Source organism: Aythya marila (genome assembly GCF_965140915.1).
Source record: "Aythya marila genome assembly, chromosome: Z".
In the NCBI taxonomy this organism is placed as follows: Eukaryota; Metazoa; Chordata; class Aves; order Anseriformes; family Anatidae; genus Aythya; species Aythya marila.
In genome coordinates this window covers 4094691-4120171 of record NC_139080.1, presented here as the reverse complement: position 1 = coordinate 4120171, position 25481 = coordinate 4094691, and the positions used below count along the sequence as shown (strand labels likewise).

The 25481-nt window shown below is 46.3% G+C and overlaps 1 protein-coding gene across 2 annotated transcripts in view; it reads left to right on the top strand.

Annotated features, from left to right (window-relative positions):
* The window catches only part of SETBP1 (SET binding protein 1), a 268787-nt gene that overhangs the window by 122226 nt on the left and 121080 nt on the right, over window positions 1–25481 (top strand). For both annotated transcript variants that reach the window (XM_082783099.1, XM_082783100.1), the window contains one exon: window positions 6968–7039. In XM_082783099.1, coding sequence (XP_082639225.1) covers window positions 6968–7039 — 72 coding nt within the window. The remainder of the gene's footprint in view (window positions 1–6967; window positions 7040–25481) is intronic.

The following is a 25481-nucleotide window of genomic DNA, read 5'->3' as shown; positions in this document are numbered from 1 at the left end:
CTTTGTCTCATCTTCTCTGCATTTTGCAGGATTTTTTTTTCTCTCTTTCTTCTCAGCCTGGAAAAACCAACACCCCCCTCCCTGGCAGCATGGGTGACAGAGGCAGAGAAATCAGCACAGTGTCAGCAAGAGTTTAGCCCCGCAGCTGGGACCTGAACTTTCTGCAGTGGAGCACAGCGCTGGGTCACTGCACTAAAGCAAGCCAGATTGATACAAAGTGCTTGCTCACTCTGGGAAGGAAAGCATTAGAAGCCAGTTGATAAAAATGCTTAAGCACCATCTATTGTGAGGTTACAGCAGCAGTGGCCCCCAGCTTATCCTGGAAAAGATCACCACAGAGTGTATGTTTACTGCCTTAACCCCCAAAGTGACATGGTGTTTGGATGCTGTCTCTGCACGGGGTGTGTAACATAGGTCAGTGTAGATTTTAGAGCTGTTGAAACCAGAGATGGAGTGTGTGGACTTGACATGTTGCATGCCGTGTGAAGTTTTCAGCTCTGAAGACCTGAATGATCACGTCTGCCAATAGTTAATGTGCCTAGAAAGAGGATGCTAAAATATTCTTTCCCACTCCGGTTTGCAGCTGAGAACTTGTTAGTCTGTAATATCTTTTATTTATAGTGCCTTTCCACTCAAAGGATTGGAAAGTGCGACTCTATCTGGGAGTCCCTTCAACAAGCTGCAGATACCTCCAGGCAAGGATCTTCTCTATAGTGGCCTCTGACTGAGGTCCCAGGGTCTCCTTCACCATGGAGGCACATGAGGGATTCATCTGCCTTGCCAGACACCAGCACTGGATCCTCAGTGCTGGAAGGAAGGGCAGACACCCACCCTAATCCTGAGGAACAGCAGAGAGAAAATCATCTGGTGAGCTTGCTGGCAGGGGATTTGGATTGATGATGGCTCTGTTTGGAAGCAGATGTTGGGATGAGCCATTGCCGGTGCTGGGTGAGATCCTTGTGCAAAAGGCCTCAGATAGCGAAGCCACAGCTCAAAGGAAGGCATCTGGTGGCCTTGTCTGGGCAGCGCTCCATCCAACCCAGTGAGCACCAGCCATGCTGGAGAAAGCTCCAACATGCGGCCCACTGCAGAGGACAGGTACCAGTGGTGGAGATGCTCCTCAGGGCATGGGAACAGGCTCTAAGTATGCACCTACATGTGTCCCTTAAAGAATGAGGCACAGCGAGGTGCCTGCTTGTTTTTCCTCTCCAGTGCCTGCTCCTCGGCTGTTCCCCATGCATCTGGCAGCAGCTGATGGCTCAGCTCCTCTGTGTGGCTCCTGGCAGTGACAGGGTGCCACCAGCCCTCTGCTTTCCTGCTGCATCAGATGTGCAGGCCAGGGAAGCAAAAGTCAGACCAACTGACGGGTTTACGATTCCAGCCTGCGATTTCTGCTTCATCCACCGCCAGGCAAGATTTTGCCAAGATACATATTAGGCAGCTGCTCCGGACACTGCTGTTTTGTCTGTACCACCCCGAGCATGCTGTCTGTCTGTCTGTCTGTCTCCAAGACCCCGCTTTCGAGCCGGTTCCTCTGCTGTTCCCCCGGATGGCCAGAACGTGATCAAGGAGAAACAGCCAGATGCTCCTCTGCACCTCCCGAAGGACTCAGTGCCATGGGGAGTGGAGGCATCAGGGCTGGGATGCAGCTCATGCCCATCTGTCACGCAACCTTCCTCCTGTCCCAGCTTCCACAGACCCGCCTCTGATGTGCCCCGGTGGACAAGGGAGCCCAGCCAGGCTCATCAAAAGCCCCCCAACATCAGACTGCTCACGGGGCCATACTCTGCCCCGGGTCTCCAGCCTGGCCTGCAGTTTGATGCGTTCCTGCCATTGCTTTTGCTGTGCTGAAATCCTCAGTGCATCTTCTCCCCTCCCTTCAGCACCAGTTACTGTGATTTTCTCCCTAAACCTCTCGTTCCTCCAGGCACCAGACGAGGTGTCCTTTACACCATGTTATCGTCATCATGAGCACATCAGTGTTTCAAATTCTGGTTTAACTGGAGTCATGTTGCTGGCTGAAAGTTTTCTCTGCTGGGTCCTTTCCCATGGGGAAAACACATTTTTCTCCCCCCACCAAACCTCCCCCATGGAGAGGGGCTGGCACTTTCTCATTCTGGCGTGTGTGAGGGTTGTTCTGCCTGCTTTCAAGGCATCTCGCCCTCCCTCCTTCTTCCTCGGAGAAGAGCATACATATGTTGTGTGTACATATGGGGTTTTCTCCCCCCTCCCTCTCGGTGCATTGAGCGTTGCATCATGTTTCACTCCCGTTGCCGCTCCTTCCACACGTGCTGCTTCAGATTTGTGGGTGGGAGCGGGCGGGAGCCCCTCCTGTGGGCACGCTAAGAAGGAAAAAGGATTAAAAAAATAAAGATAAATAAATAAATATTTGGGAGGAGGGGGTTTAAGAGCAGAGAAAAACAAATCGAAGCTGGTGCCAGGCTGGAACCAGCAGCTGGCTACCAGCACAGCAGGCTGGGAAGAAGTTGGTGGAAGAGCTCTGTGCCATGTTTGGGTTGCTTAAAAAAATACACCCTCCCTCCCTCGCTATGCCACTTCTGTTTCTCACCCGCCCCACGAGCACGAGGAGGGATTCGGCTGCCAAAGGCAGGCTTGCAGGAAGTTTGTATTTAAAGCGATGTCGAGGGATGCAGACAGAGAATGTCCACTGATGTGCACGTGGGTGTGCACGCGAGAGCCCAGGGTCCCCCCGGCTCACAGGCACCCGGGGGGGCTGGGGGAGCTCAAAGGAGCTTCTGTTGCAGCTGTGAAGAGATGCCAGGGCATTGGCAAGCATGGCACAATTTTTTTTATTATTATTATTTTTTATTTTTTTCCAGTGGAAGAGGTGGGAGGGGTGGAGGAGAAAGGAGGGGGGGTGGAAGGTTGCAACGCTTGGCTGGAAAAATTTAGATGAGCACAAAGGAGAGAGTGATGAAAAGGGGTGGCAGGAGGGGGGAAGGAGGCTAAAAACAGGCTACTATGGAAAGGGGTTTTGGTTTGTTGAGTGGGGTGGTTGGGAGCAGGCTGGGGACGCGGGGCAATGCCAGGGGTGCCTGGGGAGGCAGGCAGCGGCAGAGCGGAGCGCCTTGTTTTCGTCCTTTCTCTCCTCCTCCCTCCGCTGGGCGCTTGGAGGAGAAGAAAAGACAAAAAGCTGAACCGGTGCCAAGAAGGAGCTGCAGCGACTCGAAACCGGCGCTCTGTGCCGCACTAATATTTCCAAGCAGGGCTGCTCTCGAGAGCAGCAAAACGTGCCGGGAATGAGAATGGCTGTGGCGCGGGGCCGCCAGCCAGCTTCAGGAGCCTTCTCCCTCCTCCTTTGCCTTTTAAACGCGACTCTCTTCCTTCCCAGTCTACCCTCAGCAGGGTTTAGGGATCCTTGTTCTTGGCTTTGCACAGGTCCAGGTAGAGCAATGGGGTGGCAGGGAGCTGGGCAGCACCCTGCACCCCCAGCAGCACTGCCCCTGGGCAAAGCATGGCAAGCACTGGGCAGAAATGCTGGTTCCCCACCAGCACCATTTCCAGCCTGGGTGTGTGCATTATCAAGCTCTCGAGAAAAGGATTATAAGTGAGTAACCGAGAACGAGGAATACATCCCCCCCTGCCCACCTCTCCTGCAATCCCTACATAGAGGGATTTTTAATTTTCATATATTTTTCCTAGCAAGGAAGAGAAGACCTGATTCCCTGGGAGTTTTCTGATTGTTTTCCCATTGCCACTCCTTCCCCTCCTCCTCACTGTCCTCCTCCTCTCGCAGTACCCATAAGGCTGCTCTCGCTGCTCTGTATCATGATGCAAGGTTACTTGTAGGACACGCTAAGCTCTGCAAGGTGCAGTGTCGCCTGCCTCACTGCTCCCCGGTGCTTCTCATTTGGTGAGGGATGAGGCAGCTTCCAGGATGCCTGGTGCAGGTGCCTGGCTCTGCTGGGCCCCTGCTTCATGCCATTCAGGGGTTTCTGCTGCAAAAAACCCTTTCTGCAAGTCTGCCTGGGCAGAAAAAATAATAGTGATAATCATACGGGGCTGAAACTTTGACAGCAATTTGTAAGGTTGGTTGATTCACCTGGAGTTTTGCTGTCACTTTTGTCTAAAGAAAACCTTTTGCCCTCTGGCTCCCCTCTTCCCTTTATTCACAAGCTAGGGAAAGGTACATGCAAATAGTTTTTTGTTGTTGTTGTTTTTTTGGGGCGCAGCTTTTTGATATATTTTTTAACCATTTTAAAATTGTTAACAGCACAAGCATTCTTGCAGAAGCCCAGTACTTGAAACTGAACACAAAGATCTGTCCCCCCACCACACATTTCTTTCTGGCTCATGCTGGGATTTGGATCTGATGTTTCAGGTTGACTTTGCAGAAATTGGAGACTAGGGAAAGACAAACTCCTGCCTTCGGGTTTGAAAACAGGTCTAGGTCCTGTTTTACCAGCAGCTGCATCACTGACACAGCCAGCAGGTCAAGTTCAAGGAGTGTTTTCCAAAGCAGGGGCAGCAGCTCATTAGCTTGCACATCTCAGGAGCTTGGGGGTGGTTACCTTGGCCCAGTTCATGGTCCCAGGTGTGGTATGATCCCCAAGACCCCTTCCTCACCTGAAAATCCTACCCTAGTACATATCCAAACCACTTCAAACCTCACATTTGTTTTTGGACATGTACGCCTGGTTTTGGAACACCTGATTCTGCTCAGGTAATGCCTTTTGGAAACAGTGTGATAAATAGAGTAAATAAATAGAGTGTGATAAATAGAATAAATCTGTCCTCATCCTCCTCTTCTCCAGGCTCAGTCCCAAACTAACATTGCTAGGATAGGCACTTTTTCCTGGGGTAACACTTACCAGCATTGTAGGGAGGATGTCTACAGTAATGGGTTTCTCTCCATTCCTCCTCCCAGCTGTGCTTTGACCTTGGCTGACATGGTTGCTGCAGCCTGATTTGGTTTTGAGCAAAGGAGATGCCTCTTTGACACAAGTGAGGGGTTTGCAGTGCTTGGCCAAGAAGCATTGGAGTGGGTGAAAAAAATGTGGCAAAAGTCAGTATGCCTTCCATCAGATTCCATCTGGTCTTAGTGAAAAAGTACGTATATAAAAATACATGTCTGGGTATGCAGACATGGGCTTGCTGCTTGCTTTTCCGTTCTCTCTTCAGACTCAGTGAGATGAGCCATATAGTCAAGCTACCATCCTCACCCAGGGCACATACCATGCAGATCTTGACTGAAATTCCCTTCCTGATGGTTTTGGCTGGTGCTGCTCCTTTTCCTGTGGGCACAGCCCCCTCTTTTTAACCTGAGATCACTCACCTTGTGATGCCAACCTGCAAAAGCAAATGGCAGGAGTGGGGATTAAAGCCCACATGAAATTGAGCAAAGGAGACCCTGGCAGCTTTCCTAAGCCTCATGCACCTGCACAAAGCATGGGTCACGCTTCTAGATGTGCACCAGCTTGTATTTCCTACTCAGTTACACCTCTTAACAAATAACTCCACTTAACAAATAACAATTACTTAATGGATTTATAGACAGGATCTCAAATGTATGGACAAAAAGTTAATGTAGACCAACAGCATCCACACTCACGGAGTAGCATTGTATTGTGTGTCATTTGGGAACAAATATTTGAGGACAGCAAGTGAAGAAACCTCCCTAAAGCTTTATATTTCAGAGCAGAGATCTCTTCTATTTCTTCAGTGTCTTGGCAGTGCTCTGGAGTAAGGGAACTTTTGTAAGGGAGCCTGTCCATCTTGGGGCAGAAATGTTTCTCCTCCCAAATGGTCCAGGTATACCATCTGGCCATAACCTCCCACTTAGCATTGCAATGCATTGACAATGCAACTTTATGTCTTTGTCTTTATTCCTCCCTGTATCAGAGGTGTCTCTGGATGTATTTCCCTGATTCATGATATCTCATGAGTCACCAGTTGCTTACTTCAAACCTCTTTTCCCTTTAACACTCTATACTAAAACCTTGCTTGCTTGGAGTTGTTATGAGATGACTTTCACCTGGAAGGGTTAATCCAGAGGACTCTTCCAAGGCTGTCTTGCACCCCTTCTCCCCACACCTTCCCCATTCCCAGTCTTTTTTCTTTTTTTTTTGGACCGGTAGCCTCGCATTTCTGTAATCTAAATGTGCAAATGCTTTGCAGTCACGGTCCAGTAGCTGGGTTAATCTCAGACCCCTAGAGTGGCAGATGGCTGATTTGCTGCTGATTCCAGTTACAGAGAATTGTGCCACCTATTATCTTTGCACAGGCTGCCGCTTAAAAGGATGCCTTGGGCAAAATCAGTGAAAAGCAAAGCAAAGCAAACGCTCTCTGATCTGCATTACCACAGGTGAAAATGTGAAATATTTCACCTTCATGTGAAGAGCTTGAGAGGTGGACAAAGGGGGTGAGGAGGTGCGAGGGGGAGAAGGGAAGATCTCATTTTTGTACCAGAAGCGTGGAAGCACAGGACAGAGTGGGTTTGCTACAGTCATGATGCTGAATCACAACCACTTACCCTGTTTTAAATGGTTTTACAATGTGGTAATCCTTGGTTTTGGCTCCCTGCTTTAACTCTTAAACAAAGCAGATGGGTTGGCATCATGGGACACTGTCCTGCTCTTCCCATGCCTCCCCAAATTCGGCTGTCCGTGGCTCTACTCCCAGCCATCATGGCTTGGGATGCACCCCGTGGCTGCCAGGCAGAACCTAGATGGCCCCATGTTGCCACTGTATTTGCCTGGGCCAGTCAGAAGAGAAACCTACCCATCTGCATGAGTTAAGGAGAAGCCTGGGGGACCTTCCAAAACTGAGCAGGGATGAGGCAACTGGGGGTGAACCCCGGGACAGTGTGCTCAGGGGGTGGTGGGCACGTAGAAAGATGTAATGAATTGGAAAAGAGCAAAACTTTGGATACTTGTGACCATTTTCCTCACAGTCATGCCCACAATGAAGATTCTTTCTTTTCTCTTTGTTCTGGGAAACACCACAGAGCCAGATGAAGAATTTGGGAAGAGAGTGTGGGTTCCCTGTGCAGAGTCCAGTGACGAAATCTGTGAACAAGGTAAGAACAAGGGGTTGTGGCTGCGAAGGGTTTTGTTGCTTCCTTTTTCCCTTCCAAACCCGTTATTGAAGTGTTAGATGTGAAACGTAGGATGTGTGCGGCACAGGAACTGATATTCCAAGTGCTAAGTGAAAGAGCCTAAAAAGATCAAACTAAATAGGGCTTCTTTTTAATGCATGCCATTATGATGGTTTGGGTTTTAGAACAGTTTGTATTGTATCCAAATGATCTATGTGTGAATAATTGTTACCAACCTCCTGACACCAGGACCTAATTAGGAAGTAAGAGCCTTAAATAGGCCATTTGCGTAGTGAGCTTCCATATGTCTCCTTGCGCAATTTATTTGCTTCACTCCATTGAGATATAATGAGAATGAAACTCCTCGAACTGCCTTTGACTCTGAGGCTCTCCTCTTCATCTCCTCTGCAGTTAGAGCCCACTATTAAAAAGATAATATCTATTTCCCTTTGTTCAGAAAGAAAAAGCAGCTGTACTGCTACCCTTATTCCAGATCATCCAAGTTTTCATATTTCCCATTTTCCAATGGAAATAGAAACAGCCAACCAACCTGCACACACATTTTTCATAGCCTGTGAAAAATGTAAAGCTGTCAGAGGAAGCACAAGGAAGGTTAGGACAGGCCGATCTCGAAGGCATACTATCCACTGTAACTAGGGCTCCTGAAAACCTGCTGAGGGCTGATGTCCTTGTTTCTCAGCTGATGTACAGGTCCCATTTAAAGAGCTCTAAGCTGTGTCTGGATTTCTTCTTTCTAGAATGTTAGCAAAGGGGAAAGGTTGGTTCAAGGATGCTGGAGTTTTGTCCTAGTTTTGAATATTTAGCTCAGTCTGGAACAACACGCATTCTGAGGCCCTCTGTTCATGTTATTTTGCAGAGAGTGTTCTTTAAATATTGTTTCAGATGATATCCTTTATTTCCAAACACCTCTTACATGCATGACTCCACGCCATCCTTCATTCTTGCACTCCTGTCATCCTGAAGTTAGCAAAACTTAGATGGGGTGCCATTTTCTATAGGGCTGACCTTTAAAGAGTGTTCAAAGTGTTTTCCTCTCCTCTCCTCTCCTCTCCTCTCCTCTCCTCTCCTCTCCTCTCCTCTCCTCTCCTCTCCTCTCCTCTCCTCTCCTCTCCTCTCCTCTCCTCTCCTCTCCTCTCCTCTCCTCTCCTCTCCTCTCCTCTCCTCTCCTCTCCTCTCCTCTCCTCTCCTCTCCTCTCCTCTCCTCTCCTCTCCTCTCCTCTCCTCTCCTCTCCTCTCCTCTCCTCTCCTCTCCTCTCCTCCTCCCTCTCCCCCTTCCTCTCCTTCCCCTTCCCCTTCCCCTTCCCCTTCCCCTTCCCCTTCCCCTTCCCCTTCCCCTTCCCCTTCCCCTTCCCCTTCCCCTTCCCCTTCCCCTTCCCCTTCCCCTTCCCCTTCACTTTCCCCTTCCTCTTCTCTTTCCACTCCCTTCTCTTTCTCTTCTCTTTCCCTTCTTTTCTTATCAGGGTCTTATTTCATTTCCCAGTTCAAGTCAGTTCCACGTGCAATGATTTTGTTTATGATAATTCAGTTGCATGTTCCCTTCCAGGAATTGCCATTGCCTTCTAGAAGAGAGGTTAGTGCTGGTCCCCTTACAGTGATAATTATAATCAGACCTGTCAGCCTTCACACAGTCTACGCTTATCACTTGCATTTAGGAGGATTTTTCCTGAAGCTTATTACCAGTGCAGCTTCTTAGGGAAAAATAGTCATGATTTTTCAGCTAATCTTTGATGGCTCTCAGCTTTGAAAGCACAGAGAGGAGCAAAATGACTGCCAGTTGCAGTTAAAGGCACTGTCTGTCCATCGGGGTGTAAAGCTCTGCATCTGGAGAGCGAGGATAGGACAGAGAGTCCAGGGAGAACAGCATTTTAATGTGGCTGTGACATCTCTTCAGGTGTGTGGGAGAGGCAAGGCAGTGCTTTTTCCAACTGCAGCATTCCCCCGGCAAGCTCTGCAGACCTGCCAGACAAGAGCTCCGGGTGGCAGGCAGTCCTTGGCAGTGGCACCTTCTCTCCCCACTGTTTTGGGCAGCGATCTGTGGCTCTGCCCATCTCAAGCTGCTTGGCCGTGAATAGCCAGAGGACTGGCTGCCGTCTGTGGCACGGGCTGGAGGTGATGGCTGGCATCCAGGGATGGGCTCAGCAAGGGACCAACAGACCCGCTGCCACCTGAATATGACACTGTGGCCGTGACTGACTGGCCAGTGCCATGATGGGATGCCACTCAGTGTTTTCTCCATCCCAGGACGTAGAGAAAAGTGCCCACCCTAGTGTTTTTCACCAGGAGAGGCATCCCACCATTTAGTAGAATCCCTCTTGTCTTCAATCCATTACTCCCATTGATATGCTAATAGCCCCTCTCTCTTTGGCTTTTGCTTTTTGCTAACTTAAAAAAGCAATATGACAGTTTATACCTTTCCATTAGTCTAAATGAGTGATGTATTTATCAGTCCCTCCTATGTTATCACCATGCTCTTCTTTATGTTCTCAGAGAGCTGGGTTCCCTTGGAGTTGAAGATGGTCAGTGCTTTATAGCTTTTGTAGCAGAGGAAATGGTGGGACAGTGGGAACTTGTGTTCTCTGCAGTTATGTATTGACAGCGTGGAGGGATATGATTTGCCTTTGTTTTATTTAAATTTACTGGCAACTCAAGATTTATTTACCAGGTGGCACTCCCTGAAGGAAGATAAATGCCACATAGCAAAGACTTCATCTATTATACAAACAGATTTGAAGGCTTTGCTATTGCATTTCCCTGCCTGCTGCAAGGAGTAAAAATGCCTTTGGCTGAGCAGAGTGATACTTAGTGGCAACATCTTATGACCTTTTGATCAGCTGAGATCTCAAGCCATATTAGTGGACAGATTATGATGTGATGGAAAGAGGGCCAGGAATAGCCTTTTTATCGTGAGATCCTTCCTGTGAATATCCTTTGTTATATTCAGGTGGTTAATCAGCAGGGCCAGGACCACCATTTGAAAGCAGGGGAGTGAAATATTGGAACAGGCAATCCAAACACACTCGAGTTTGCCAGCTCCAGTTGGATATTACAGCTTACAGTTTCTCCCTAATATTACCCTACCCTCCCATTTCTATCAAGCATGGGTGACGTTGCAACATTTGCTATTACTAATAACCCCATTTTGGCAGAAAAATCTGCACAAAATGAACCCTAAGTCCTTGGACTGTAGGGAGCTGCAGTCCCCAAATCCAAGGGATGCACATTGTGAATACGGATATCTGACACTGAAGGGAAGCACTCACATGGAAATGTCTCCCTGTCATTTCTGAGATAATAACAGTAACGCTTAAACCTATTTCAACCCTATTTAGAAAAAAAGTGTAGGTTTTAAAAAATGTATAGCCCTGCTAGTATTTTTCTTTTCATGGAACCAGAGAGAAATGAGAATAACTCTTACATCAATCTTGCCTACTGCTTGCTCTGGATTTCTCCTTAAACTTTGTAGTAGGTTTAAATTAGCCTCCTTTTTATCTTAATGGCCAATATTAATATTCAGCATCCCAGATAATTGTGCATGAAGAAGAATGCTCATTCCCTGCTGACTCTGCATGTCGAGAATGGTTGTGCCCAAGTTTGATCTGGCTGCCAAGGCCACTTCTGGTGAGGAAGAAAAGGCGCTGGTGAAGTCCGAATGTTTTCTGGGTCTGCATGAGCCATGCACAGGCAGCTTCTGCTGGTTATGGATTCTGCAATATAGCCCTGCACGTGATAGAGCGGGGATGTCTGAGATGTGCAAGTATTGTTTCTTCTTGAGCCGAGTGATCTGCTCGTTTCTCCATAGAGACAGAAGAGCTGGCAGCGCATGACTCCCAAGCTGCTCTCAGCGTAGTGGGGATGCTGAGGCACCGGGTCTGGAGAACAATAGCTGCCACATCCCTAAGGAAGCTCTTTGAAAATGAGAAGGTTATAGAGGTGGAGGAAATGCACAGCAGGACACCGTCTCCTCTTATCTCCCCCAGCCTCTTCAATCAGATGCCTGCTGGGCTTCCCACTCCTCCTGCCTTTAGCACTAGATCATAGGATCATAAGGCATTATCTGCTGGCATTAACTCATCCACCATCTTCCTGGCATTATAGCTCCCCGAGTCAGGCAACTGCAGTGAAACATGGATGCTGTGAGCCCACATCAGGCTTTAAACCGCATCTTCCAGGGCTGCAGAGATGTCTAAGGAGGAGCTGCAAGGAGGCACTAGCTGCCTGACACCAGTCTCCACTGCCTTTTCTATGGGCATTGCGAAGGGTGGGTGCAACACCAGAAAAGTGCTGCTGCTGAAATACAGCTGGGCAAATATACGTGGGCAATAATACATATAAATACATGGACATAATTCAATAAATACACGGATGAGTTCTGCAGCATTGCAAGCAAAGCTGTTTGAAGAGGTGAGCTTCTCGGAAAGGCACCTGTCTAAGAGTAGCAGCTTCTGTTGGTAGCTTGGAAACCTTACCACAGAGAAGTCTTTGTGCTGTGCATGGTGATCAGGGTGTAAGTATGAAGTGCTTCCACCCTGTAGTACATGGGTCTCTGTGGGAAGCAGGAGCTGGTCTGGGCTTGGGTCACAGCATACCAAGATCTTCCCTCTTAGTGTGGGATTGCCTTAGTGCCGGTGGGTGCCAGTCCCAATATGCTTAGTTCTTCTCAAGGCAAGCTCTTGCACTCAACTTCTTGTAGCTCAGAGGAACTCATAGCTTCAGATCAGCACAGAAGCTCATAGAGAACATCTTACCATCCTCCAGAGCAGTATGGTTAGAGCATATTGTAACTGCTTGAGGTGGGATGCTTTGTTGGGGGCATGCGATTTAAAGTGACAAGTGTTGAAGAGGTAGTACCAGGAAGATGACTGGTGTGGGATGGGAGAAAGAGGAGAGCGGTTTGTTTGTGGAGTTAAGCTGCCTGTGTATAACATCTTTGACATTTTAAACATAGAACATCTGGTTCCTTGCAATTATTCTTAGGCTGCAGACACCAGTGATCTCTAGGTTTTCACTAAGAGTGGTATCATGAACCAGCAAAAGACTATTGTTATAACCAAATTTAGAGCCATACACCTCCCTTCACCTTACAGGAAAGCAATGACCTTAGGCAGGAGAAGGGGAAGGACATTTATGTCATACCAGTGCTTTAGGCTGCATCTGACTTAAGCAAAGTGGTGTCTGGGTACGTTGCTGGGCACAGGAGTGAATATACATGGGTATACTCAAACTACTAGACCTTGGCATGCTTTTGGTCCATGACAACTAGCAAACTCTTAAATCATTCCTAACCATAGATCAGGACTCATCCCAGTGAGCTTTTTGCATTTAGCTGCTGTGTTAGGGGAGCTAAGACATGGTTGTGAGCAGAGATATGAACTGCTCTGTGCCAGCTGGCCGCAGTGCCTGGGAATATTTCTGGGCACATGTAACTTGCTAGTGGCTGAAGAGGCTCAGACCCAACTGAGAAACTGGACTCCATCATCCTAAACTCCATTTGTCAGCAGCAGGAGAGAGAAGGGAGCCACCATCGGGGCTGATTAAGCCTCTTGTGGTCCTAACATCTCCAAACTGTAGGCAGAGTCTGAGGCCGCTGAGCCTACAGGGCTCAACATGCCAACAGAAGAGAGAAGTCCATACTGGCCCCATAAAGGCTATAGTAGAGTTACATGTCCTGCATATTTACGAGTTACCTCCCCTGCTTCTCTGAGCTCAGAGAAGTTTTAAGTCATTGAGTTTTCTTTCCTGAAACAGCAAGGGCCAATTTCCATTGCAGGAAGAGTGTCCTTCTCCCTTACCATGTGGAGATTCCTTTTTCAGTAGGCTCCAGCCATTAGACTGGTGTTCTGTATAATTTCATTTTAATGGTTTGGTGGCTGGTAGTTAAATGTGTCCATCGGAGACAATTGTCTTAGACAAAAAGCTAATTGTCAGTCGGCTTAGATTTAATAAAATAGCTCATGGAAGGATATGGTGTTATGTCATTTAAGTATAAGGAAACTCTCTGTTTGATAAAGAAAGTTCTGTTTCAAGCTATCCAAATATATGGATGGATTTTTTCACACTGAATCTGAAACCTAGATGAAGAAATAGCTTTGGCTCCACTATTGCAACCAGATTATAATGTGTCGTCATCTTTTCTTTCACTGAAATCTGCTCATTCACAAGATGGTCTGATACAACAAATTGAAGTGTTTTGTTTAAACATATCAAACAAAACATTTTTCCTTCAAGAATACCTCATGTGTTTGGTCACAGTGGGGATGAAGTTATTGATCGAATCTGGCACTTATGTGGAAATGTGACCTTAATCTGCAGGTTCCAGTGATGAATGTATTTTCCCCAGGTGTTTTGGTAAGTCAGATAAGAAAATTATATTTTTGACGTGTTAAAGATGTTCCTTTTTAGACAAAGAAAGTGATATCCCAGCTGTATCACTGAGACCCAGTGCCCTGTGTTGCTTGTTAACAGCTCCACGTTTATTGTTTCGGTGTCCCAGTTTGCTATCGAGTATCAATGCACTGCTACATACCAAATAATCAATACTTCTGTCAGTTGAGTATGCCCTGGAAATATAATATTACTGTTAACATCGATCCAAGCAGCAGAAATCAAGGCATCAACCTCTGCAGTCATTATTTGCTAGCACTCTGGGTTTTTGCTTGCAGAGCAGCCAGGTTGAAAATCGTGACAGCCGTTGTCCCCTGGGACTGATGTTTTTGGCACTCCCTCCTTCCGTGCCTAATAGCCAACACGGACATGAGCACGAGCGTATCAGTGCACACATGACCTGCAGATATAGTGCACAGGGATTCATTTCAGCCTTCTGTGGATGCTGGATGCAGCAAAGCAGCTACTGGTGAAGTCCAGAGGCAGCAGCCTGATATCGGTGGGGTGGAAGGAGGAGCGGTGCTCCGCGATGCTGCCTGCACACCCCTGCAGGTTTGGCGTGCTGTGCCCTATCCTTAACAGCTTCGCAATGAAGTTGTGAATGAAAGTTTGGCAGATTGATTTTAAGATTGTCAGTCCTCCTAGAACAAGACCGGAATTTCATTAACTAAGACAGAAGCATGATTTCCTATAAGCTCTTTCCAGATTTTACTAGATCCAGATAAATTAAATCAGTATTTTATCTGTACACCACCAAAATTAGTTGGCACGGTGCTCCCCACACAGGAATAATATTGTTCCAGTCCCTTGTATTTCATCAGGACCTGCATTATGGCACTGATAGCATTTCTTTATGAGGAGCTCTGCTTGAAAAACAGGAGTGCTGGGGAAGGAAAACCCAGATGTGAGCAGGGCATAACCTCAGAGAGGCTCATCAAGGAGACGTGGGCATCTGGGAGAAGGTTTGGCTCCAGCAAGCCATAATTCCCCCAAGGAATCAGCTAATGAGAGTGGGAGGAGCCCACCCTATGGCAGGAGCAGCCGCAGCTGCCTGGCTCCAATGTGGACCAGTCTGAGTCTCGGTGACCCCTCTAGTGTGGCTTTCTCTGCTTGGACATCTCTGGGAGACCCGAGAAGCTGGCAGAAATGTGTGTATGTGAGGAGCAAGAGATGTATATTTAATCTTTCTGGGAGGAACCAAGGTCGGGTTTGGTGTTCTGAGAGCAGTCTGATACGCAATGTGATTCTCTGCATCTACTGGAGTTTCCTAAAACTCGTCTTCATATCAAAGATTAAATTTTTGCACTCATTCAGATAGGGAAGAAAGAGCAATTCAGACCCTCAGCCAGCTGGAAGTGGTGTGACCTACAGCTCACGACTGCTACTGTGCAATACGCAGAGTCAGAGAGGAGGTCGTCATCAGCTGTGGCTGTGTGCTGTCAAAAATAAATAAATAAATAAATAAAAAGACACACAAGAAAAAGAGGCAATGTCATTGCTGCACACTCTTCAAAACATTTTTCCTTTCCAGCAGCATCACCTCTTCTCTGTACAGCCTCAGCAGCTTGCTGTAGTTGCTGAAACTGAAACCACAAATGATGTCATTATATCTTTTTTTCATTGGAAGGTGAATGAGTGGCTATTTCTGCCCTTATCTCCTCTTGTAGATAAAATGCCCCAAAATGCCATCATTGAAGTTCAGAGGTCACCGGTGACTTTAAAATCCTCTCCAATTGCCTTGGATCAAAACCAAATGAAATAAAAATCAATGTGTGAGTCAAGAGGCCAAGACACCAAAATGATGTGTCCAACGCAAGCAGCTTGCTGGTTTCAGAGCATTTCTGGCAGCCATCTGCTTGTTTGAATTTGAGGATGTGACGCTTTTAAAAGTCAGAGAAAAAACACACGCTCGACCACAGTCTTCAGATATTTTGCTTGATAACAGGATTCTCTTTTTTGTGCCCATTTTTTTTGCAGCCTCAAGAATGTCCTGTTTTGCAATCATACTGTCAGCAGGTGTTCATGGTACTGAAACACCATGTTGTGTAATTCTCTAATTTAAGAAAAAAAAAAAAAAAAAAGCTTTTTGAAACCTCAAAACATTATCTCCTCATCCCTCTTCATGAATGAGCAACAAAACAGAGTGTGTTATTAAAACTCAATAGCCCCTCATTTATTTACATAGATAATGATTGGCTGTTTTTAGCTAAAAATATACTTTTTTTTTTTTTTTTTCTATTTTTTCACACTACTCCTATTTCAACTCTGTGATCTCAGCTTTGTCCTGTGGAACAAAGAAACCGATGTTTTTATGGATGGTGTTAACTGAGACAACGGTGGCCGAATCACATTTAAGAGCTAAATTCCCCTTTTATTCTTGAAGGTGGTTGGGATCAAAGCACCACGAGGCTGGGGCTGGAGGGAGAAACTTGAATTCACAGTGCATCCTTCCCGTGAACAAATAAAGACATCATAGATCCTCTTGCTACCAACGTGACCCCTTTAATCAGCAGCATGTCCGCAGCTAAGAAGACGGCATTGTGGTAGTCCATAAAAATCTTTGCCACAGTCAGAGCATCATAAAGCAAATGTGAGATTGTTCCTGGCCCAAAGACTGCATGACATTAAAAGGTTCAGATGGGAGTCAATGTATGGGCAGAAGCAGGCAGGCAGCTGTGGGAAAAGGCTTTTGGGTGCCTCTCGATGCAGCCAGCTGTGGCCAGCTGTTACTGGGCTGTCTGCATGGTGCTGGGAGAGGTTTGGAAGAGGGCTGGAGGCTGTGTAACGAGAGCCTTTCCTCTGCTGGAGAGACAGCCTTGGAGAGGAGATGAAGGTACATTAGCAGAAGTTGTTTACCCTCTTACTTGGCAATTGCGTAGGGAAAACATTCTTTCTGGACTTTAAAAAAATATATATATGAATAAGGCATTCATAAAGTAATGAAAGCTACATTTTCATCGATTATAATGACTCCATTAAATTCTGGACACTTACCACATCACAATGTTTATCTGCAAGGCAATATTTCCCCATGCTTAATAAAAGGGAACAGCAGGAGGACCGCAGCAAATTTAAGCCACTTCTAGCACTCAGTGTCAGGATTTTAATGGCACCCACATTGCCTTGGCTTCTTTTTATATCTTCATCTTGCTTTATGTGACAATACTTAGTTTTTATGTTATGCTTTTTGCACATAAATCTCAGTGTCTCACGAGGCAGAGCGGGACACCGTACCCATTTTAGAGAACAGAAAAAGCACTCAGTGAGGCAACTTCATTGTGGCCACAGAGCAGGTCAAAAGCACTGCTGGGAGGAGATCTTGATCTTCTTAAATCCCATCCCAGGAGTGTACTACATCTCCAATGGCAAACTTTACCCGCTTGTAGACAGGCTCAAGCCAGGGTGTGAATCTTTTACACCCTGTGTAAAAGCAGTGCAAGAATTAGTCTTTCACTAAAGTGGAGTGAAGGGAGTGGGCATCATCCCATTGGCTTCATGGGGCCCTGGGTTGCAACCAGATAATCTTCTCTGACAAAGTCAAGCACTGAGAGTTGCTAACAGCATGAGAAAAATCACTTTGGTAGAGAAGTAGTGTGGTGCTCCCAGTGTTTTTCTTCCATTTTTTGTCACTGACCGTCACCTGTTGGCTCTTTCTTGAGGGGTTTGCTGTAAGTCCTGTTTGGCACAGAGAAGGGAAGAGATGATCTTCCATGCCTTGAACTTGCCTCTTTGTTATCTTCTGGCCTGAGTGCTTTGAAAGCAGCTTGGGTTCACTCTTCTTTTTCTGAAGCTTTGTGGGATTCACCAGACCCTATGTTGGGGTTCACCCCCTTGTTGGGGTCTGGTGGTGGCAGTGATGTAGGAGGCACCAAGGCATGAGGACAATGCTGTAATTCCCTGTGAAATCTTATTGTGACACTACATCACCCATAATGAACCAGCTGTTTTGGGTAGAAAGGCACCCACCTGCTTAAAAGGAGCCTGTTCCCCAACCTTGTGCGTACATGTATATGGGGGTCCTAAAAACTCCTGAGCAGGGGCTTGATCTTGAAGCCATCCTCCTGGTATCCAGATCAGGAACCTGTGGTGTTCCTAAATTGCCCTTCTGTGTTATAGATGGCCATACTGGCCTTACCACAGACTTTGAGGGACTGCATGTCCTTCCAGCCATGCAGTGATTCAAAATCCTCTTTGGCCATCTCACGCCAGAGCGTTTTCCAAGGAGGCTTTTTTTCTTCTTCTTTTTTTTTTTTTTTTTTTTTTTTTTTTTTGTTATTATTCAAGGAAGACAAGGGGGCTGGTGTCTGGCAGCTCCAGAAATCCCAGGGAGCCAGGCTGCCAAACACCCTCTCCCTTTGGCATTGGAAGCCTCCGAGAGAGGAGCTGCCTTTGATTTGCAGTGATGGAGGATATGACGGATGAGCCTCTCTGGGCTCCCTCCTCCTTGGAAATGAGCTGTAAATCTAAATGGATTGTATCCCAGTGAAATCAGCCGATGAATGAATCAATCAGGCGGGCTCAGAAATCTTCCCACTGCTTCCAGGGAGAGGGCGTACTCAGAAACGACTCCCTGGTAATTGAGGAACCATCCTTCCACGCGGCTGCAGAGTGGCTGCCACTGCGGTTTTCCCCATTAAGGCAGCCTATGGTTGTGCAGCTAGAGGAGGGAAGTGGGCAAGAGCATCCTTCCTCAGCATCACTTAGAGCATGGTGCTTGGACAACATGCCTGCAGACTGAAGCAGCCGGAGCAATCCCAGTTCTAAATCCTTCTGTGGTCTGCCCATACCAGCCTTACTCCCCTGTGAGGCAGCTCTGGAAGGGCTCAAATTAGGGAATGAGGATGCTCGGACTTTAGGTGCTGCAAGCCTAGAGCCATTTGGTAGTGACAGAGCTGAGCTGAGGAGGAACAGGAGTGAAGAAGAGGCTGAAATGACTCAGCTTCCAACATCAGATTTGTTTCTTCCACTCGTTTCTCCCCCATTGCTCAGTTCATTCAAAGCTGTGATCCTTCCTCTCTGTCAGGTGGACAGAGCATCCCAAAGTTTCTGCCTGTAGATAATTGCCTGATGTGCAAAAAAAAAAAAAAAAAAAAAAAAAAAAAAAGAGCAATCAGCTACACGAGAACTGAGCAAATTAAATGTCTGAGCAGTGTTTCAAAAACGAACATGGGCGGCATCAGAAATTTTCCATCAGCTGTAATAACGCCAATTACTTTGCCAATTGCTGATTCCACCGTGATTTGTTTAGTGCAGCCGTGCTTCAGCCTCTTGCCTGGTCTGATAGGCTTTGTTTATGCTGACTGTTCATTTGCAGACTTTCTCACTGTGTTTTTCTCATGCTTTTATTTCCCCCTGGGCTGAGGTGAAGCCCTGAATCATCCTCCTGCCCCTGCACTCATTGCCAGCCAGGGCAGGCATCACTGAGGGGCAATGAGTTTTGGGGGAGCAAGAGATGCTGCTGCTGTTCCCAACTACTCAGTGAGTACAGAGATGACCTTCCTCACCCCCCTCTGCCACCACGTTTAAAAACCAAGGAATCCTCCCAAGAAGCAAAGCAGCTTGTCAGGGAAAGGGCAGCTGGAGCCTGCCGGGGGCAGTGGCCCTTGGCTGTCACTTGTTTCGGGGAGAGACTTCATGTCTCTCCAGAGGGCAAAGTCACACGAGCACACACGCGCCTGCACATGAAGTGAGTCTCCCTGTAAAGTTATAGGGAGCTTTTCATTGTTGTTTACATTCAAGGCCATGGAAATTAATGGGTGTCTCCGTAGCCACTTTGCACAAGAGCTGTGATTCTTCTGCTAATTGAGGAAGAGAGCTAATCAGGGACATTTAAGAAGTGCATCTGCCTGACTGACAAGTTGAATGTAAACCACTGTGATATCTACCCGGGATTTCAGAAGCTGCTTGAATTCCCTTCCCTGACTTGGATCAGGGATACGGGGGGCTGGATAGCATATCCTCCTCTGTCCCCCTGCCTGAGATGCCAAAAGGTTGCTTCATCTCCCAGGTGCAGAACATCTTCACCTGCAATTTTCCTCCTCCCTTTGCATCACTAGCTCCTCGGTGACAGTGCATTTTGCACGTACCATTCTTTCTCCCAGCTGCTTTATGTGGTTTTGGCTGGCCACAAGGAGAGGAGATGGCTTGTGCTTGTGCCTCCTGGCTTGCCTTCACAGCCAGCTCCCACGTGCAGGTGCCTGGGAGCACCACCAGCAAGGAGAAAGAACAAAGCCACAATAGCACCGACCCCAGAGACAAAGCCCTGGGAGGATTTCAGCCCGATGAACAGCAGGTTGATCACTCAGGGCTTTGTTGTGCACCTGGTTTTACCCTGGTCTTTCCATGCCAGGCAGCTGGGGAGATAACACGAGCCCACCGTCACTGGGGTGCAGCAGGACTTTTCCAGCCATCCCCAAGGGGCCGTGAAGGAGCCCCCAGAAATGTGAGCTGACCCATGAGGTATCAGATAGAGGTGAGGCCATCAGCTCTCTCTGTTTGTTCCCTGCTATCAGTTTCAGCTTTGCATGGTAAACATGCAGGTGACACATTTTGCTGCCCACAGTCCTTCTTGTCACAAGGAGCTATAAAAGATCCCCTAGATGTGTTTTCAGCCCTCACACTTCATACCAGCCACAAATAGACACAAAGCAGATGAGCTGCTTGCTCACGTCAGAGAAATGTAGCAAGGGGAGTTGGTGGGTGACCCACCTAGTAACCCTAAATGAGGAAAATTAAAGTAGAGGAAAGCTTCAGATGGGATGCAGTTCCTTTTTCCAGCAGTGTCACTGCTATGGACCTCATTCCCCATTGCCTCACAGTTTTTGTTGTCCTCCAAACTGCATGTGGGTCTGAAAACTCCCTTTACACAGTCCAGTGGTAATATTTTTCATCCACTTTACATTCACTTCAGCACAGCTGCCATGGTCACCAGCTGCAAGCCTTTTTTTTTTTTTTTTTTTTTTTTTTTTGTGAAATTGAGACACAATAAAAATATTTTTCCAAGTCACAAACCTACTCTGTGGTCAGGTTAAAAATAGATGAGAACAGCTCCTACCTCCTGTCTTATCTGCAGGACAGCCTCCCATTCACAGGCAGCTTTTGTGTGATTATTTGTGGAACTGTCAGTAAGCTCGTACCATATTCAATTAACCTTCAGCTAAATCAAACATTTTTAATGTCTTGGGCATACCCAAAGATTTTCCTAGCCAGAAAGCAGGCAAATCAAGATCAGTGAAGATTAGCCCCAATATCTTTGGCCTTTTTCTTTATTTCACCCCATCCTGTATAAAATTACTGAGCACTGTTGTGGGGTCATGACGTACCTAATTTTGCTTGTGTGTGCTGTGATCCCGTAATTCACCTGGAGATTTAAAATGCCAAAGGGATCACAGGGCTCAGGGTGGCTCTGTGGGTATGGCTGCCATGGTGTTAATTTTAGGGAAGGATAGGTTATGTCGCTGCACTGGGGTGCTGCCCCACGGACCCATTACTTCGTGCCCTGCATCCGAGGTTGGAGGTGGGCACCAGCTGACTAGCCCTGCAGGTCTGTCTGCTACTGGCTAACCTGATGTCTTTGTGGGGCCATTCAGCAAAGGAAATAAAGGAAAGTTTGTCATCAGTCTCATTAGGGAGACTTCACTATTAGATTACTAAGTAAAACCCAGTGGGTTCCCCTCTGGGTATATTTTCCAGCATAGCAAAAGGGAAGACAAGCAGTGGTACTGATGCAGGTCTCACACTGAGCACTGAAGGCTTTACTCATGTCAGACTAATGGAGACTTTGGAGACTTGCTTCTTCTCTGGTCCAAGACTGCAGAATACAGTTTTGCATGAAAAGACAGGGGAAATACATTTCTGCATGTTTATGTCCCCATCCATGAAATGGGAACATTAGTAATTCTCTATCTTGCAGAGAGTTAAAAAGCTAAATTAATTACTGTTCGTGAAGCTAATTGAGATTCCCAGATGGGCACTGTTTGGTACATTGTAATTATTATTATTATTATTATTATTTCAATTGAGACTTGGCTCCATATAATTAGTTTGCCATATCTGCAACCAGGTAGGCTCTCTAAAGCTATTTGGAGGCATTCCTCAGGGGACTGGCCCACAGAGACCAGAGTGGCATGGGGAAGCAGTGGCAACCAGGGCTGAGTGGTCTTCCAGCTCTTCTTCCTCACCCCAAACCTGCTCCCGTGGCTGTGCTCTTCAGAAAGTCACCTGTCTGCAAGGGAACAGAAACCATTTAGGAAACCATCCCTATGACAAACATGTACACCGTTATAAATTATTATAGTAACTTGGACATGTGTGTGTGCAGTGGAGCAAAGCACAGAGGTGGATAAAGTCCAGTCCAAGGAGGGAAAAGGTTTTCTAAGAGCATTTAAGTGTCTCTAGGCTTGGGCATCAGTTTCTGCCGGGTTAAGCTCTAAATAAATTATTGTGTACTGTGCACCAGTCACACACTGTTTTAGTTTACGCTCGCAGGTGCTGCCTAGCTCAGTAATACTGAGTTAGCTCAGTATTTGCAGCAAAGTCAATAAACACTGAGGCTGTCATTACTGAAGATTCACTTGTCAAACACCTCTCCCACTTAAAAGTAGCACAACAGTAGTAGAACAAAAAGACCTACTAAAATGGTGCTGGTTTTAAAGCAAAACATCCCTTTAACATTATGTAAGAGCTATAGGAAGTATGTTATTTTATTTATGAATGTGGAACTCTGTCTCTTCAATATTTCCTGAGTCTGGGTTTGTCTGTTTTGCTTTTCCTTTCCTTTCATAAATAAGCAATAATTGACATTGAGACATTCAAAGGAGTTTTAAGGATCTTGAATCACCAGCAGCTTTGCCAGAGGTTTCATCTGAGAGAAGCTAAGTCAGTATGAGCTGGAATGCTGGGGGAAGAAGACAAAAATAATCAAGTCAATGTGTCAAAAATGGCTGTGCAACTTAGGCTGAAGTTGTGCTTGTTTACAGACAGCATGTTTTATCCAACCGGTTCCTGCTCTGCCCAACATCAGCTGTGAAATGTCATTCTGTAGGATTGTGCTGATAGTTTCCCCTGCAATTCTTCTTCTCTTCCATACCTGAAATGTTTGATCTGTTCCTGCTCTCAAGGGCTTTGAAAGGATCTGAAACTGCCAGGGCTGCTCCATTTCATCTGCTTCTTGTGTTTCACATTGCTGCAAATGGTGGTGTCAGCACAAGTTTTGAAGCAGGTAGTCCAGTTACATTTTGTGTGTGTGAAGCTCAGAGATGGGCTCAGTGCTGGGAAAATGGTTTTAAGCAAGCTGAGGTGCTTCGTGGTGGTCACATCTCTGTTATGGCTGGAATATAGAGTAGGTACTTCCATGCTTCCACCAAGGCAGGGACACATTCAGCCCAATGCCTATATCCAATGCAATCAATTTTACTGTCATGATTTTTCTTGTGTTCCTGTAATCTTGGAACAGTCCATCTAAATTTGCCAAGATAGGCAAATGTGAAAACATGTTATTTAGCCTAAAAGTAACTGGGAAATGAAAGCATTTTTGCTCATCTCTGAATGAATAGGAGACTAAATTCCATTTTCCAGGACATGTTGGTGGACTCTGGCACATGAATGCCTTTAAAGGTCTGCCACTCTGGCTCCAAAAGATAGAAATGAGCGTTGTCATCGGTGCCATTGTGTCTTTAGGTAGGCAGTGTGGGGTTAAAGGGAGAGAGTTAATGTAATAAATAGATATTTATTCTTCTCTATGTCCAGCTTGAACCTACAAATAATAGAGGCACAACCAGGATGCTTTGGCTTGCTAAGTGTCTCACTAGCTTATCCCATTTTAGCCAATGTACCAATGGAAAGAACAGAAATTTTAGACCTACGTTTGCAGGATTCCCCAGCGTTGCTATCAGCAACCTCCCAAACCAATCCATTCAGTTGGGCCTTTGATGTGCAATTAAGCCCAGGAAAAAATAGCTTTGTATAATGTATAAATAGAAAAGAGGAGAGATAAAGGCAGTGTTGAAGTCGCTTGCTGACAGCTTGGCATCCGAACATTAAAGGTGCATGCCACTACCTCTGCTTAAGAATGAGTCCTGAAAAATGTCTGCTGCTTTCCAATTTCCATCCCCCTGAAAATTAGCACTTTATTTACTTTACAGTTGCTTCTGTTCAGCTGGGGGGTAGAAATCTGCAAAGCAGACTTGATCTGTCTTACCAGCAAAAATTATTTTTTTTAAGGAAGAAAATGATGGCTGCTCTCTAAGACAGTGTTTTTATTAGATTGTTTTTCTCTTTATCTCTATAAAAACAGAATTCTTGCAGGAAGCCATTAGGTTTACCCATTCTTCCTGATGAATAGCTGGCATGTGAAATATAGACCTCTTGCATGTTGCAAAAGGTCAGAGTACATGATGTGTTCTTTGAGCATCAGGGATAAGGCAGTCAGGCACATTTTGATTAACCTGACAGAAGGGTGAGATAATCCAAGTGGAAGCTACAGTATTTGAATGAACTTCAGCTGTTAATGTCTGCTGTATCTGAAGGTCTGACTGATCTCCTGCCAATTTTATAGTCGTGTAGATCCATGGCCGAAGGGGAGCTATCCTGCTTTACATCAGTGGGAAATTCAATTTCACCTTCTGGAGGAACCAAAAATAACTGGTGCCAAATGATAAGGCAAACCATTCAACTCCAGAACTTCGAGGAAATATATGCAGGAGAAAACAGGCTGACAAAGGGTGCAATTATCATCCTACCATTACCCATCTAAAAAGTCCCAGCTGGGCTTCCAGGCTCCACAAGCAGCCAAAATGGAACTCCAGGCACCAGCAAGAGCCAGGCACACTGAACATCCAAAGCACCATTATCATCATCATCTCTAAAGAGGAGTTGTGCAAAGGCTGAATCAGGCCCCATTTCAATATAAAGCTGGATGGTGTCTCTTGGCTCATCACATCCATCCCCTGTGTCCTGTAAGCCCCTTAATGCAAATCTATTAAGTCCCACCTCATCCTTAGTTTGGTTTCTTGTCACCTCTGCTTCTTCCAGGTTATAGCCTTAATTTATTCATGCCCTCTTCTCTCATGCTAACAGTGTGCAAATGAGCTTAAATAGCTTGCTTATCTCCCTGGTATTAACCTCCGATACAACAGTAGACAGCAAGTGCATCCTGTCTGTCTTGTTAGACTCACAGAAGCCAAGAGAGGTTTTACTCCAATCTGAGGAGCCCAGCACCCAGTTGCTGTATGAGTCCTTGCTGGTTGCTCCTCATGCTGCTGAATTGCTAAAGGATGCTTGGGAACCCGAGGCATCTTCACTGATAACATGGCAGCAAAATGATAGAAAAGTGGTCTCAAATGCTACTTTTCCTGTTTGCAACCTTGCAAAGACCTTGTAAGAAGGTTTTGCCATGCATGGCTTTGTTGTTTTTGCAAGAAAACATGAGATAAAATCTCCTTGCATCTTTTTGTGGCTTCTCAAATGGAGATAAGTGTCAGAGTAACAACAAAAATCTGCAAACAGAAGGTCGGTATCCCTGGTAATAGAGAGTGGGGAGGGCCAGGGCTTGGGGCTGAACTCATTTCTAGATGCATATGCAAAGCAGTAATAAATGAGCTACAGTTTATTATGGGGAGAGCATCAGGTCTTCCAGCTGCTCTATTAGGACTTCAGGCCAGGATATTTAATTATGCTATGGCCTCCTCCTTTAACCAGATTATCCCAGTGACATGGTGACTGCTGTGCCCTGCCAGCACCCTCAGGCATTGCTCCCTCTCCTTTGCTCCTCCTGGCCCTGCTGGCTGGGGAGGGAGGATGCTCGGGCTCACAGAGGGATCACTGGGAGCTCCCTGGGTTTTATCATAAATGAAGAATAAGAATAACCAATGTCTATAAGAATGGTTAGGATTTTTAATGTTATTTAGCATACCTGGGATCTTATAATAGGGAGTCTTTCAATATGGCAAGCATGGAGAAGGGCAGTTTTGGTAGCAGGACTTCTTTCTTATAAATTTGCACATCTTTGCGCTGCAGAGAGCAG